This window comes from Phyllobates terribilis, unplaced genomic scaffold, assembly GCF_046119375.1.
Source record: "Phyllobates terribilis strain yellow unplaced genomic scaffold, ASM4611937v1 Scaffold_1__5_contigs__length_1240528914, whole genome shotgun sequence".
NCBI classification, from domain to species: domain Eukaryota; kingdom Metazoa; phylum Chordata; class Amphibia; order Anura; family Dendrobatidae; genus Phyllobates; species Phyllobates terribilis.
The window spans coordinates 39,124,700-39,140,863 of record NW_027362761.1 but is presented as its reverse complement, the minus strand read 5'-3'; the positions used below and the strand labels follow the sequence as shown (position 1 = coordinate 39,140,863).

At 42.8% G+C, this 16,164-nt stretch overlaps 1 protein-coding gene across 1 annotated transcript in view; it reads left to right on the top strand.

Moving 5' to 3' along the window:
• The window catches only part of TM6SF2 (transmembrane 6 superfamily member 2), a 61,482-nt gene extending 55,729 nt beyond the window's left edge, over positions 1-5,753 (top strand). Inside the window, exons 8-10 of the mRNA XM_073661049.1 lie at positions 1,059-1,151; positions 5,124-5,243; positions 5,376-5,753. Of these exons, the coding sequence (XP_073517150.1) occupies positions 1,059-1,151; positions 5,124-5,243; positions 5,376-5,582 (420 nt within the window). The 3' untranslated portion in view covers positions 5,583-5,753. The remainder of the gene's footprint in view (positions 1-1,058; positions 1,152-5,123; positions 5,244-5,375) is intronic.
• Positions 5,754-16,164: the final 10,411 nt, after the last annotated feature.

The window sequence follows — 16,164 nt, the reverse complement described above, 5'->3', positions numbered from 1 at the left end:
GGTAGGAAGTCCCTATTGACACTGAGATCCACCATGTCTTTCTGATCGAATTCTGGAGATATCAGGGGTGCTGAGATAAGATGAGGTCGCTCACAGCAGCAGTGTGAGAAGCCTCTTCTTACCTCAGCACTCCTGATATCTGCAGAATTTATTCAGAAAGACTGAATGGACAGCAGTATAAGCAGCCTCTCCTTACCCAAGTACCCTGTTTTCTCAAGTATTGGATTAGAAAGACAGGTTGAACAGCAGTGTGAGCTGTCTTTTCTTAACTCCGCATCCCTGGTATCTCTATTCTTATATAAGAAAGACAAGAGGACAGCAGTGTGAACATTCTCTTCTTACCTTAACACTCCAGTTTTCTCCAATATTAGATCAGAAAGTCAAGGTGGACAGCAGTGTGAGCAGTGTCTTTCCAAAGTAATCATGCTACAGGGTGAATAGCAGAGTAAAGCTGTCTCTTCTTACCTCAGCACCCCTGGTATCTCCAGCATTAGATCAGAAAGATATGGTGGACAGCAGTGCGAGCAGCCTCTTCCTACCTCAGCATCCTTGATCTCTCCAATATTAGATTAGATAGACATTGTGGACAGCAGCGTGAGTAGCATCTTCTTCCCTCAGCACCCCTGGTAGCTCCAATATTAGATCAGATAGATATGGTGGACAGCAGTGTGAGCAGCCTCTTTCTATCTTAGCACTCCTGTTATCTTCAGTATTAGATCAGTAAGGCAGGATTGACAGTAGTGTGCATCAGCACCACAGGTATCTCCAGCATGTGAGCAGCATCAGCACCACAGGTGTCTCCACCATATGTATAGAGAGTGAATGGAGTAGAGGGCACAAATGCTACCTTTTGCTCCATTCACATAGACCTATCTCAGTATCAATGTGGGTCCCAGGATCAGACACCCGTCAATTACACATTTATCACCTATATCACCTATCCTGGGAATGGTGATATATGTTACTTATTGACTTTAAAATGCTTAAATGCATGCGGTCTTTATGTTTAAAACCAACTACTGAATAAGGTGTACTATTTTATATTCTTGCATTTATAGTTGGCACTGGACTGTCCTTCTGACTCTTGCTTTACCTACATCTACCAGTATGAACCATACATACGGGACCCTGTGGCTTATCCTAAAGTTCAGGTAAATGTGCAGTTTTTGATGTTTACTGTTGAAAAACTTGAGAAAAGTATAATTAAATAAGCAATACTTTAACCAGAACTTTGAAATGCTTTTAAGAATAAATAACCTATTTGTCATTCCCTTAACTCCTTAGTATTTAGTAATTAGTAAGTATGTATGTGTGCTTCAATCCTGGGGTTACCATGTGCCGAAGGGCTCAGCTGCTGAGCTCTATCCGGCATCAATCTCTAACATCAGCGGCTGTAGCTAAGCTGCCATTGCTGCTGTTAACCATTTAGATGCCAATCTTTGACAGTGGCATTTAAAGGGAACCTGTCACATTGTTCATGCAGTCCCATATGTGTACAGCTTGGTAAAGAAAAGTAGAAACTAAACAGAATGATATATAGATTTTTTGGAAAAGATTCTGTATTTTATTCATTGAAATCAGTTGGTGATCTTACTCAATGACTGATAGCTATCTCTGTATACACAGTCAATCACTGTCATATGCATACAAACACCAAGGATTATAATGAATAGAATGCAAGTTTTACTGAGTCTTTTCCACCAAAAATGTGTATTAATCAAGCCAGCTTCTTCTGCTCTATATCATACTGCCTGTGTGGCGCCGCTGCGGGTCCAGTTGCCACAGAGGTACTGGATCTCACCCAGATTTGTGGTACCCCACTCTCAGGTAAGGAGGGAGTACTACCCGGGACCCACACACCCACATCCAATACACTCCATTTCTGTAGGGAAGGGCGAGATTGCTCCTAAGGGAGAGCACAGTCCCTGGTCCCTAGCTGGAGGGTGGAACTAGGTAGAGGAGGTGGGTGGAGGAAGAAGTTTAGTGAAGCACAAAGGGTAGGAGTATAAAAAGAAGGGTGAAAAGATCTAGAAAGTAGTCAGAAGGGGTTCTGCTCAGTGGAGCAGTTAGGCCAGTCTCCTGCTCCAGTGCTTGGAGCAGGAGTGCAGAGTGAGTTGGGAGCTGGGAGCTCAGGAGGAGCTCTGCTCAGGAGAGCAAGGAAGGAGAGAGAGAGAAGAGGGGCCCAGTCTGAGAGGCCCAGGGGAAGAAAAGAGAGAAAAGAAGAGAGGAGCAGCGAGGAGGGCTCCAGGAAGACAGAAGGGATCCCAGGGGCACAGCGAGTGCAGAGGCCACCCGTGCGCCCGAATTCACGCTGACGTGGAGGGATCAGGCCGCAGAAGGGGACCGGCCCCAAGCTAGTGGAGAACAAACAGGCTCAGCTAGCCAACCGGAGGCTGCAGCATTTTCAAGGTGTTGTAGCCAAAATCCACAATTACATCGCCGAAAAGGTGGCCGCATAGGGTCCAGGGGACTGAGAGCACCTCACCCAACCAGGCCCGAGGCCACTGGCTTGGGACACTGATTGTGAGGCGCAGGACAGGAGGGTGAGAGCCAGCGCCGTGAGACGACCGGGAAAGGTACATAGAACGGGGTCCCGTGTAAGTGCTCCTGAGATACCTGAGGGTTTGCTGGATCCCTACCCTGGAGGACACAGGACGATGTGAGCGGTTACACACCGGTAACTGTAACCTGGAGTCTTGAACAACTGTGAGTAAAACCTGAAGACTGCACCCCACTATGTCCTTGCATAATTGCTGCGCCATCATCAGCCCTGCATTACACTGCACCAACAACATCTACCTCCACAATCCATAATATACTGCCCTGGAGCTTAGCTCTACCTGTGGAGAGCTGAACCAACTCTGCTGCGTCACCATCAGCTCCAGAGGATCTGCACCGCAGCGGCGGCCCCATATAGCCGCTTACCACAGGTGGCGTCACGAATATTATCTCTCAAAACTTTATTCCCCTTTTACTTTTCCTTTGATTGACTGCCCTGGGTCACGGACTGGGTCACTGCCACCGTGACATCCCCAGCACTGACCGGCCCGGCTACCAAGTACCCCACGGCTAAGGGGGCACGTCACCTGCATATCAAATACCATTTTCAACATGACAGGTTCCTTTTAAATGGAGCAGTTGACAGTTTTTGATATTGTTACATCCGTAAAAGTTCAGTCTATCAAAATATTAAATTAATTATTTCCAACGGTAAACAGCATAAAGAGAAGAAAAATCAAAACCCAAGAAAAAACAATCAAAATGTCGTATGTACCACACTTGATATGGAAATCTGTCTATCGTAGCAAAAAATCTGGTCTTCACAGGTGAATTGAATAAAAGTTACAATTTAAAAAGGCTAGATAAAGACAAGATATAAAAGAAATAAGTACACAGAGACTCGATACCCTATTTTGAAAAAGTCTGGCTTGCCCCTCCAAACAGTGCCATAATTAACTCAAAATTCTGCCACACTGCCATAGGTCTCCTGCACATACTCCAATAAAAAATATAGAACATCAGCAATAGTTAAATAACGTAGAAACCACACTTAGCAATTATTGGTTTTCAAGGACCAATCTGAATCTCAAACATGTCAAGAGATCTGCTTTCTGTGATACATCTCATCTAGAAAACAATATCGTACAGATATTTCCAAGGATATCTGCAGGCCTAACTGGTTTATTTAGCGGAAGTTATAAAAACATGATTTTATAAAACTTGTATATACCTGGCATATGGCAATCAATGTAACATATTGACAAATTATAGATTATAGCTGTATTGATTATTTTCTTTACCAGCTCCCTCCTTTTGTTTCTACATAAACACTTTTATCAATCACAAATGAATAACAATCAATAGCTGCTTCTGCGAGCTGGAAGTATATTGTTTGCGACATAAAAATACACCAAAAAATAAGCATAGTAAACTAGAATTTCAACAACTGGTTTGAGGAATGAGCTAAAGAACTAACCAAGCTCCCATGGAACCTATACTTGAGAACTAGTCCTATTCACCCATCTTAGGTGTTAACCCCTGCAGCTCTTTTACCTTCCTGAGAATCGTTTTCACTAGGCCAGAGCAGAGGTACAGTAAGTAAAGCATTCAACCCCCACCAACATACACACTACCCTGCGCTAGTGGAAAAAAATAGTGAATCTATTCTATATTTCTCTGCTAACCTACCCTGCACAGCTACCATTACCTTTAGAATGGACAGACAACTACTTATGGGCTTGGTGGCCACAAAGGAAATAGCAGATTTCTCGTTCCAAGGAGACCTCTGGGTAGAGAGGGGGTAAATCTTTTTGCAGTGGGAGGCATGGATATAGGTGGTCTTGCCTTTTGATTTGAGTAGCTTGCGTATCTGGTAAGGTCCATCCCTTCTAAGCTGCAGAGATCCATGTATCTTTAACCACCGCTTAGTCATCAGAAGGAGGCAGAGTTGAAGTCGAGAAGTGAGGCAAAGACATACTTATGTAAATCAGTTAGTCCAGTGTAACTACACAGCATAATCAATCAAATTTCCTTGTGCCAAAGTCATGAGTAAGGTACATTCCAGTCTATGAACTTGCTCAAAGAGTATCTCGATGGGGAACAAATTCCTTGGATGTGTGCTCCATTGACATCAGTGCCAAGCTCAAAGCTTGAGTCAATTTTTTTAACCCTGTCTGTTCACAGCATTGCTGTATATAGCAAAACACACGGTCTCAGGCAGGGTTTCAAGGGAGCTCCATAATGACAAGCACAGAGATCTTCAACAGAACCCCTGATGTCATAGCAACCCATCGGTAACTCGCGGTCATGTCATGGGTGCCTTGTCTGAGTTTGACAGCAGCATTTAACAGGTTAACAATTGCGGGCAGCACGTTCGACCACCCATGATTGTAAGGGCAGGTCCTGGCTGTAACACACAGCTGTTCCCTTCTGAGTATGGGGCGAGCTCCATACACCTGTTTCCGACTTGCGCCATGCATATATGGCAGATGTCGTGAAGGGGTTAAAGCACCACCCCAGTGTTTTGTTTTTTTATTGCAGCGCTGGAGTGGTGCTACTAATCTAAGTTCCCTGTACTTGTAACATGACTATGAAAAGAGCTGACAGATATTTCTTCTTTCCAGATGTTGGTAAATATGTTCTACCTACTTCCATTTCTGTGTGTGTCCATCTATGCTCTGCTGGTTCCTGGCTGCACATGGATGTTGAGCTGGGCAGTTGTTTATGCTGGTGCAATGGCACAGGTAGGTTTAGGCTTTTTAGCCCATATAAAAAAAAAGAATTCCAATTAGTTGCTATTACCTACTCTATTTTTTTGTACTCTAGGTTTTTAACATGTGTCTCTAGAAATTATTTACCTTAATTTTTCTCGGTAGGCTCAGTTTGCTCACATAGGATCTTCAATCTACCAACGAACACCATATACTTATCGTGTTCCTCGAGAAGCATGGTGGGAGTTCATGATACTGAATGTTCTGTACACCCTGGGAATGCAACTACTGGCTTGTCGATGTGTTCGAAATCCTGCCTACTTTCTTAGAGACACAAAGCAAACTGTGGAGGAAGGCAAGAAACAAGATTAATAGGATTTGTTATTGGACTAATGCGCTTCTTGAGTAAGCCGTGAATACGAAATGGACACTTCATGTTGTTGATAAAGCAAAAAAGGATATGTTAACTGTAGGAGGAACTCTGGAAGAATGTTTTTTTGTGTGTTTTGCACTGGATTTCTGCTAATAAATTTGATTTGTCTAGTTCTAGTTTTCACTGTTTATTTTATATATGTAACACTTGTATTTTAAAACCATATTTTCCTAAAAGGGTCATCTAGTTCTTTTTTCAATTGAAAAACATGTTAATATTAGCTGGGATGGGATCTGATGTTGTCCTCCTCCCCTTGCCAATCAGCTATACTAAGCAGTATGAATAAAAAAGAGGTAGGAACTAGTGTTGAGCGAGTATGTTCTATTAACCCTTTCGCCGAGTATGCTTGGGCCGAGCTCCGAGTATTTACAGCTGCTCGGTGATATGGTTGAAGCACTCCCGTGTGCATGATTTGCGACTGTTTGACAGCTTTATTACATGTGAGGAATGTCTATTTCTTACACATTCCTCCCATGTAATAAAACTGTCAAACAGTCGCAAATCATGCACACGGGAGCGATTCAACCATATCACCGAGCAGCTGTAAATACTCGGAGCTCGGCCCAAGCATACTCGGACAGAACATACTCGCTCAACCCTAGTAGGAACCCAAGTCCCGCAACTCTTCCAAAAAGCTGATCGGCAATGAGTCGGACCACTAATCAAATATTGATGGCATATTATAAAGACAACCTATGAATTTTTTAAAAATCTACATTTTTTAAAACCTAATATATAATATGTGATTATAAACAGTGTCACACTGTCACATGTGCTGTATTTGGTATTCTAGCTCATCTCCATTCAAGTCCATTGAGCTGAATTCCTATACAGAGGCAATAGATGAGCCTGGTGCTGTCTTTAGAAGGCATCAAAGGTATTTTTAAACTCCTAAACCCCTTCAAAGGAATGCTAAACTGTGGATAAAAAGCATGCCAGCAATTTACCTGCCCCCTTCATAATCTTCTCATTTTCATTCATGGTATTTGGTTCAAAGTAAAAATATGTATGAAATCTTCTCTGTGAATTTGAGGAGCTTCGCCAATGCCCCTCCCTCTGCCTGCCTTCTAAATGCTGCAGTCAGTATCGATCGAAGCATTTAGTGGGTTAAACTGCCGGGAGTGGTATGGGCACCCCTCCTGGCAATGAGTGCTGGGTATCAGCTGCCAGAATCGCTGAACACCCGGCAGCGTTTGCGCATGCACAGCTCTTGTGCGCATGCACAGCTCTTGTACATAAAAAAATCGACTGGACGTATCGATACGTCCAAGGTCGTGAAAGGGGTAAATAAATAAGAAATATTTATTTATTTAACAGATTCATTTACTGAATCACTTGTAAATTTAACCTGACCACTCTCACTCTCTGTGGCGCACCAGAAATATACTGCTGGAATCTGGTACAAAGATATGAGCGCCTCATAAGTTCAAATCCACTTATATTTCACATATATATATATTTTTTTAAGACAAAAGGATTATTATATAGGCATAATGTCTTTGCGATATAAATTGTTCATAAGCAGAATGTGTTTGCAAATCCCCATCTATTCCCTTTTTATGTTTTTTTTCAAGGAATAATGTCTCCTTTTAACCACTTGTTCTCTAAAAACGGCACCTGCTGAGCTTTGACACATCTTGTGTCCCATTGGCACCATTATTTGAAATCTCAGTACTATAAATGTGTCTGTCTTGCGTTGCATGCATATGGTTTTTGTCCTGAACAAGTATGTAAACTTCGAAACGCGTCGACAATAAAAACCACAAACCTATTTTGTGTGTACCTGGACTTGCCTCTCCACCCCCAGCAGCGCGGAATATCCTTTCTTCACTCAGTTTATGAGGTAATAACTCTGGAATGTTTCAACATATCCCAGTGATTCTGAGTGTTTTTTCATGACATATTATACTTTTTGTTAGTAGTAAATTTAGGTCGATATTTTTTTATTTCTTAAAATATTGGAATTTTGGCGAAAAGGTCGCAATTTTCAAACTTAATTTTTATGCCCTTAAAACAAATAGTTATACCACACAAAATAGTTAATAAATAACATTTACCACATGTCTACTTTACATAAGCATCATTTTTGAAACATAATTTTTTTCGTTAGGAAGTTAGAAGGGTTAAAATTTTATCATAAATTTCTAATTTTTTCAACAAAATTTACAAAACCATTTTTTTAGGGACCACATCACATTTGAAGTGACTTTGAGGGACTATACGACAGAAAATACCCAAAAGTGACTATTTTAAAAACTGCACCCCTTAAAGATAGATGTTGGATCAGGTACGAGCAGGATAGGTACAGGAACACAGGTGCAAGTTCAGACTGGACAGGTGCGGAAAGATCAGGCTCAGGGCTGGGTAGCGCCAAGACAGACTCAGGAACAGGTTGCAGACAGGACAGACTGGATCTGATGCAGACAGGACGGACAGGATTAAATGCAGACTGGGCTGACAGGATCAGGTTCAGGGAGCACAGGTAAAAGGACCTTATAATTAGATAGCAGGATACACACTGATAATTAAATTTGCTAAGTAACCTCCCAATAATGGAGGGTTCCTTAAATATCAAGCATCTCCTAGCTATTGGCTGGGGTAATTTCCAGAAGCATGTGCGCTGCCCCTTTAGGGGGCACTGAGTGCGTGCACCCTAAGCACACTCCCAGGAGACCTGCATGCCATGTGCAGGACCGGGGAGGAAACAGAAGCCACAGGAGCGCGGGCAAGTAAGTGAACACATCAGTGTCCCTGCTGGGAGTAGGAAGGAGACTCGTGCAGGGGTGCCGGCGCTGTTCTAACACTGTACAGTACTGCTTAGCCACACAATGAGACTCTGGAGGGAACAAGTGTTATTTGACTCTTGGAGCACACATTTTCCAAGAATAGTTTGCGGACTCCATATAAAGAGCCCCTAAATGCCAGAAGAGCAGAATTCCCACTCAAGTGGCCCCATTTTGGAAATTACACCCCTCAGGGAATTTGTCTACAGGTGTAGTGATGATTTTTTCCAGAAACAAGCAGCAATGGATTTTGCTGAGTGAAAATTGCATATCTGCCATTGTAGTGCCCAGTACATTGTAGTGCACGTACAATGTGCCCAGCTTGTGCTTCTGGAGACACGCACCCCGTAAATTAAGCGGACTCTCGTCACTATAGAATTGCCAAACATGTGGACGCTAAATTTGGTTTAGGCACTTTGTGTGGCTTAGAAGGAGGGGGGCATTTGGATTTGTGGGCGCAGAATTCACTGGATTTTGCTTTTCCAGAGTCTTTGTGTTACCAGTAACCTGGGAGTCCCTAATATTTCTGTTAGATGACAGAGCTGAGTGGGGACTTTTATTGGGAACATTTTACATATAATTTTGGATCACATTTATCCTGTACTCTACGCTGATCACTTACATTGGGGTTTCCATCTAAATCTCCGAATGACATGATTCAGATAAAACCCCCAAGGGATCCTTTCACTATAATGAGGCAACAGAGTTACTCTGGACTCCGTCTAGCCGCTGTTCAGCCTTCTTTTCAGAGGTGCTCATCTTAGATCGCAGGATAAATGTGAGCCAAGCCTTACTACGATCTTTGGGAGACAGAATACACAAATCAACAGCAGGTGAAGAGTTGGTATGATTTTATTTTTTACGCCATTTCTTGCTGTATAAGTGATTAGACGACTTTATTCTTCAGATGAGTGCGATTACAGTGATACCACATTCATATAGTTTTTTTTTTTATGTTTGACTACAATCACACACTAAAAAGTGTTATATTTTGAGATCTATGACTTTTCTATATTTCTGCCGACAGAGTCATGTGAGGGCTTGTTTTTTGCAGGATGAGTTTAAATTTTTTTGGTACCATTTTGGGGCACATAAAATTTTTTGATCGCTTTCTATTACGAATTTTGGGAGGCGGAATGAACAAACAAATAAAAGCAATTCAGATATTGTTATTTTGGATGTTTTTTTGCGTTGTTCACAATGTGGTAAAAGTGATGACAGCTTTATTCTTCGGGTTAGTACGATTACAGTGATACCACATTTATATCCTGTTACCTTTTTTATGTTTTGATGCTATTACACAATTTTGCATGTTTTTTTACGTCGTTCACAATGTGGTAAAAGTGATGACAGCTTTATTCTTCGGGTCAGTACGATTACAGCGATACCACATTTATATCCTTTTACCTTTTTTATGTTTTGCTGCTATTACACAATAAAAACTATTTTATAATAAAAAAAGTTTTTGCATCTCTATTTTTTGAGAGCTATAACTTTATATTTTTCCGCTGATCGAACTATATGGCTGCTTTTTTTTTTGCGGGACAATACCATTTTTATTGACATCCATCTTATTGATCTTATTGTTCCACTTTTTTTTCCAGCGGTATGATGAAAAAGCATCGTTTTTTTTCATTTTTTTTAATTACGGTGTTTACTGAAAAGCTTTACTAGTGCGACAGTTTTATAGATCAGGTCATTGTCCGGATGCAGCGCGGTGTTACCAAATATGTGTACTTTTATTTCTTTTTGTTTTTACATATATATATTTATTGATATATTTTTTCATCATTTAATTTGTAACTTTTTTTATTTTTACAATTTTTTTAATGTTATTTTTTTTAAACTTTTTTTTTACCTTGTCCCAGGATGGGCTATCAACTTTCCCTGCCCTGATCGCTGATCTAATACTCTACAATGCTTTTGCATTGCAGGGTATTAGATCAGTGCATCGCACGCAGGCAGGAGGTGTGTCAGCTCCTGCTCTCAGCCACTGTACCTGTGTGACCCCCCCGGCCATCTTTCAGCCTGGGGTCAACCATGTAGACCATCGGCACAACGCTATCGCAATCGTGTTGTGCTGATCTGAGCAGAGAGGAGCTCCCTCCTATTGCTATGCCGATCGATGTAGCTGTCATTTTTATCAGTGACATCAGAGGGGTTAAATGCCTGCAATCTACACTAGCACTGATCGTAGACGTTACTGCAGGGTGTCAGTATAGCTGACACCCGCTGATGATCACGCTGACTCTGCTAATGAGGCGGCGCAGTCGTCACTTCGTACTCGTACGGTAGTTTGCAGGAACGCACTTCACGCAGCGCCGTACATGTAAATTGCATGTCGTCAAGGGATTAAACTTTCTACTTTATAAATGTGATCTTAGGATAGATTATAGTGTGACAACGGGTGAACTTTTTTGTGGGTAATATGATAGCTGTTTGTTATGGTATAAGAGATGGCAAATTTGAATTCTTCATCCAAAAGGAGCACTACTTACACTGTAAACACGTTGCAAATTCAGTGACTTCAATAGTGTCTTCAGTATCACACTGTGCTTACGCCTGCAATATCCGATTTACAGAGCAGGAGCAGATTTACTGATAAAAGGCTGTACTGCAAATACTGTCATAAGGCCAAATAATGCCATCACAACACTTCACTGAAGCAAAAACAGAAGGGATGTATAATGGATAGAAATTAGCTACTATACTTTTATAATTCTCCATTTAGACAGATTAAACCTTGTAGGTAAGATAAAAGGAATTAAAAGCTCTCTAATGAAAGACTATTAGTTGTGCCCTCGCTTCCATCCAATTTAAAATCATGAGAAGGAAAATGAAAATAAGTCCTTTTTACCTCCATGACCAAGTGTGAGTCCTAACCTTAATCACTTTAATTACCTTAAAAAGATAAGAATTCATTTTAATGTCCCTCTTAAAATATTGTTGGATTTACAGTAACAGAGATCAGATCAGCGCAGTGTCAAAATCTTTTAAAGGAATAGTCAACCTCATCCAGAAAAGAGAATCTTGGCCTTGCTCTTGCAACCCTTGGAAAACAGCAGATATTGTCAATGAATTTGTGGCTAGTCAAGCGTTCTCCCAGCAGCAGCCAATGCCAGGGAAATGTACAGTCATGGCCAAAAGTTTTGAGAATGACACCAAAATTATATTTTCACATGATCTGCTGGCCTCTGGTTTTTATTAGTGTTTGTCTGATGTTTATATCACATACAGAAATATAATTGCAATCATATTATGAGTACCAATAGGTTATATTGACAGTTAGAATGAGTTAATGCAGCAAGTCAATATTTGCAGTGTTGCCCCTTCTTCTTCAAGACCTCTGTAATTCTCCCTGGCATGCTCTCAATCAACTTTTGGACCAAATCCTGACTGATAGCAGTCCATTCTTGCATAATCAATGCTTGCATTTTGCCAGAATTTGTTGGTTTTTGTTTGTCCACCCGTCTCTTGATGATTGACCACAACTTCTCAATGGGATTAAGATCTGGGGAGTTTCCAGGCCATGGACCCAAAATCTCTATGTTTTGTTCCATGAGCCATTTAGTTATCACCTTTGCTTTATGGCCAGGTGCTCCATCATGCTGGAAAAGGCATTGTTGGGCGCCAAACTGCTCTTGGACGGTTGGGAGAAGTTGCTCTTGGAGGACATTCTGGTACCATTCTTTATTCATGGCTGTGTTTTTAGGCAAGACTGTGAGTGAGCCGATTCCCTTGGCTGAGAAGCAACCCCACACATGAATGGTTTCAGGATGCTTTACAGTTGACATGAGACAAGACTGGTGGTAGCGCTCACCTCTTCTTCTCCGAATAAGCTGTTTTCCAGATGTCCCAAACAATCGAAAAGGGGATTCATCAGAGAAAATGACTTTGCCCCAGTCCTCAGCAGTCCACTCCCTGTACCTTTTACAGAATATCAGTCAGTCCCTGATGTTTTTTTCTGGAGAGAAGTGGCTTCTTTGCTGCCCTCCTTGAAACCAGCCCTTGCTCAAAGAGTCTCCACCTCACAGTGCGTGCAGAAGCACTCACACCAGCCTGCTGCCATTCCTGAGCAAGCTCGGCACTGCTGGTAGTCCGATCCCGCAGCTGAAACAGTTTTAAGATACGATCCTGGCGCTTGCTGGTCTTTCTTGGGCGCCCTGGAGCCTTTTTGACAACAATGGAAGCTCTCTCCTTGAAGTTCTTGATGATGCAATAGATTGTTGACTGAGCTGCAATCTTTGTAGCTGCGATACTCTTCCCTGTTAGGCCATTTTTGTGCAGTGCAATGATGGCTGCACGTGTTTCTTTAGAGATAACCATGGTTAACTGAAGAGAAACAATGATACCAAGAACCAGCCTCCTTTTAAAGTGTCCAGTGATGTCATTCTTACTTAATCATGACTGATCGCCAGCCCTGTCCTCATCAACCACCACACCTGTGTTAATGGATCAATCACTAAAACGATGTTAGCTGCTCCTTTTAAGGCAGGACTGCAATGATGTTGAAATGTGATTTGGGGGTTAAAGTTCATTTTCTGGGCAAATATTGACTTTGCAAGTACAGTAATTGCTGTTAAGCTGATCACTCTTTGACATTCAGGAGTATATGCAAATTGCCATTACAAAAAATGAAGCAGTAAACTTTAGACAAATTACTATTTGTCTCATTCTCAATACTTTTGGCCATGACTGTAGTGTTATATGTCCGCCATTTAGATGTGTGGCTTTTATGGCAGATTTCTGAAAAGGAGGGTACCTCCTTACTGATGTCGATATGCCCTGCAAATGTATAGGGTTTGTAATTTTGCGTGATTTATAGAATTCTTTTTTTTCTGGAGATCAGTGGTGGTTGTATGCAAGCGTTTGATGTGGGCTCGGGAGAATATATGGTAGATGATGACTGTATGATGGCTGGGAAATGATGGCTGCGTCTGAAAAAGACAATTGACTAGTGATGAGCGAGCATGCTCGCTACCGCTTAGTGCTCGCCCGAGCATCTCACTGCTCGAGATGCTCGGTGCTCGCCGAGTATTTCCGGGGTTGCTCGGCGGGAGCTCGGGTCTCCTCCCTGCATGTTTGGCGCTCTTTACAGAACCAATGAACATGCAGGGATTGCCTGCCACTCACTGTAATGCCTTATCTATGTTGGTTGTGGCATTACAGTGTGGCCATGCTCGTCACAGTCACTCTGGAATCAGAGAGTGTAGGGAGAGGTGCTGCTGAGCTAGGGAGAGGTTTGCTGGTTTCTAGTTGGTGTAGGTGTACCAACTATATTAGAGACACATATCCGTCTCAACAAACAGTCCTTCTAAGGACTAATCCATCTGCAGAGATATCAGGCAGGCAGTGTATATAGGCAGGCAGGGTATATAGCAGACTGCAGTGCACATAGCACAAGAGGCTCCATTCCAGTTTTGTCTGCTGCTGCTGTTAGATATTTCTAGAAATAGGCCCAGGTCTCAATATATATTTTTTGGATCTTAATCCTCATTATTTGCTTAAAAACCAATCCAGAGAACACCGTTGTTTTGTGCCATTAGCTTGGTGGCACTGCAGAATACAGCCAGGTCCTTTCCATATTACAGCGCTAAAAATCCAGCTATTTAAAACTGTGGTTTGTCCGTCACACGGATCACATATAATTGCGCTGAAAATATTGTCATTTCTGGCTTCCATTAAAAAAATGTTCAGTGTGTCAGTGAAGCAATAGACACCAGTTTGCTGTTCAAAATAGCTACCCACAGGCCATGTATTTAAAACTGTGTTTTCTCCGTCACACGGATCACATATACGTTTTCAGAAAATACTGCTATTTCTGGCCTCCATTAAAAAATTTTCAGTGTGTCAGTGAAGCAATTGACACCAGTTTGCTGTTCAAAATAGTTACCTACAGGCCAGCTATTTAAAACTGTGTTTTCCAGTACATCCCCACGACGACACCATAGGAGGAGTAATCCCATATCCTCTGTAGGGACAGGAAGCACAAGAGGTTAAAAGCCCTCCCACCCCCATCCTCCTCAGTGTTTTTCCTGTCCCTACACAGGACAGGGAGTACAGGAGGAGCGCTGGTGCAGGGAGCACTGGTGCGAAGTTACAATGTACCTCACAGGGACCCCAGGGGATTGGGGGGGGGCCCGGCTCTCTCATTGTTGCCGCCAAGCGGGTCCTGGGCCGACACTCCCTGTCGGGAGTCCCTCAGCCCTCCGGTATGCTGGAGCCTCCGGGTGCCGCTTCCCCATCGCTGGGGCTCTCGGCGTCCTGCTCTTGGCGGGTCTGGCTTCTCCCGGCTTCAGGACTGCCCGGCGTCGAAACCGGAAGTTCGGAGATGACTATTTCCAGTCGGTGATCGCACGGGAAATTCAAAACGCGGTTCGGCCTGACGCCAGGGAGCAGGAGAAAATGACAGGATGACCAGGTAAGGTATAAGAAGGGGGTCTGGGGAGCATCAAAGGCAGGCTTACAGCTTTGGCACCCCTGGCAGTACAATGGCAGATATGTCACACCCTGATACCCTCCCTGGTTCGCCCCACAGTCATGTAAGTGTACCATTACCTGTTCTATGGTAAATGGAACTTGCTCTTACCAGGCCCTCCATATTTTTTATAGGATATCTCTGTGCAGTTACCAACTCCTTCTGAGAAAAAGAAGGATGCAGGGGAAAAGGCCACAGTAAAATCCAAGAGGTGCCTGGATTGTAACATCAGACTTCCCGACTCATATACAAAGCGTCTATGTGCTAAATGTAGAGCCTCCATGCTAAAGGAGGAGCACGAGGCTTTATTAAATGAGATGTGTGGTATAATCAAAGAAGAAGTTCAGGCTTCTATTACGTCTCTGCAGCCCCCAGGTTCAGGAGTCCAGGATGTCCAGGGACCCAAAAGACCCAGAGAAGCACCATTTTCTGAGGGTAAAATCGACCCATCTGGCGACTCTGACAACAGTGAGATCATTAGTCCACCTCAGGGTGGGGAACGAAAAAAATATATGCTCCACTCAGATGGCATGGATATTCTTCTACAAGCCGTCCGAAACACGATGCAGGTAGAGGAAACGGAGAAGAGCAGTAACATTCAGGATGAGATGTTTGGTGGTCTTAGAACCCAGAGATCCATGGTTTTCCCTGTTAATGCTCATGTGAAGGACATGATACTGGAGGAATGGGAGGAAGCGGAGAAGAGACTCTCTATTCCACGAGACTTCCACGCCCGACTATCTTTTGACCCAGAGGACACCAACTTGTGGGACACTATTCCTAAGATTGACGTCCCAGTGGCCAAGGTGGTCAAGAAAACCTCTATCCCCTTTGAAGATTCATCAGGACTTAAAGATCCTATGGATCGGAAGGCGGATGGACTTTTGAAAAAAGCCTGGGAAGCTTCGGTGGCAATTATTAAGTCTAATGTCGCTGCTACATCTATTGCCAGATCCATGAGAGTCTGGCTAGAAGAGCTAGAGGGTCACCTACGGGATGGCACCCAGAGGGAATCTCTCCTTCAATCATTGCCCCTATTAAAAATGGCAAAGAATTTTATGGCCGACGCTTCGGCGGAATCGGTCAGATTGAAATAATGCGCTTTCCAACTCAGCCCGTAGAGCTGTTTGGTTAAAGACATGGTCTGGGGGTACAGCTTCTAAGAAAAAACTGCTCCATTCCATTTTCAGGGATCAGAGTATTCGGACCAGTATTAGACGACATTCTAGAAAAAGCATCCTATAAAAAGAAGGGCTTCCC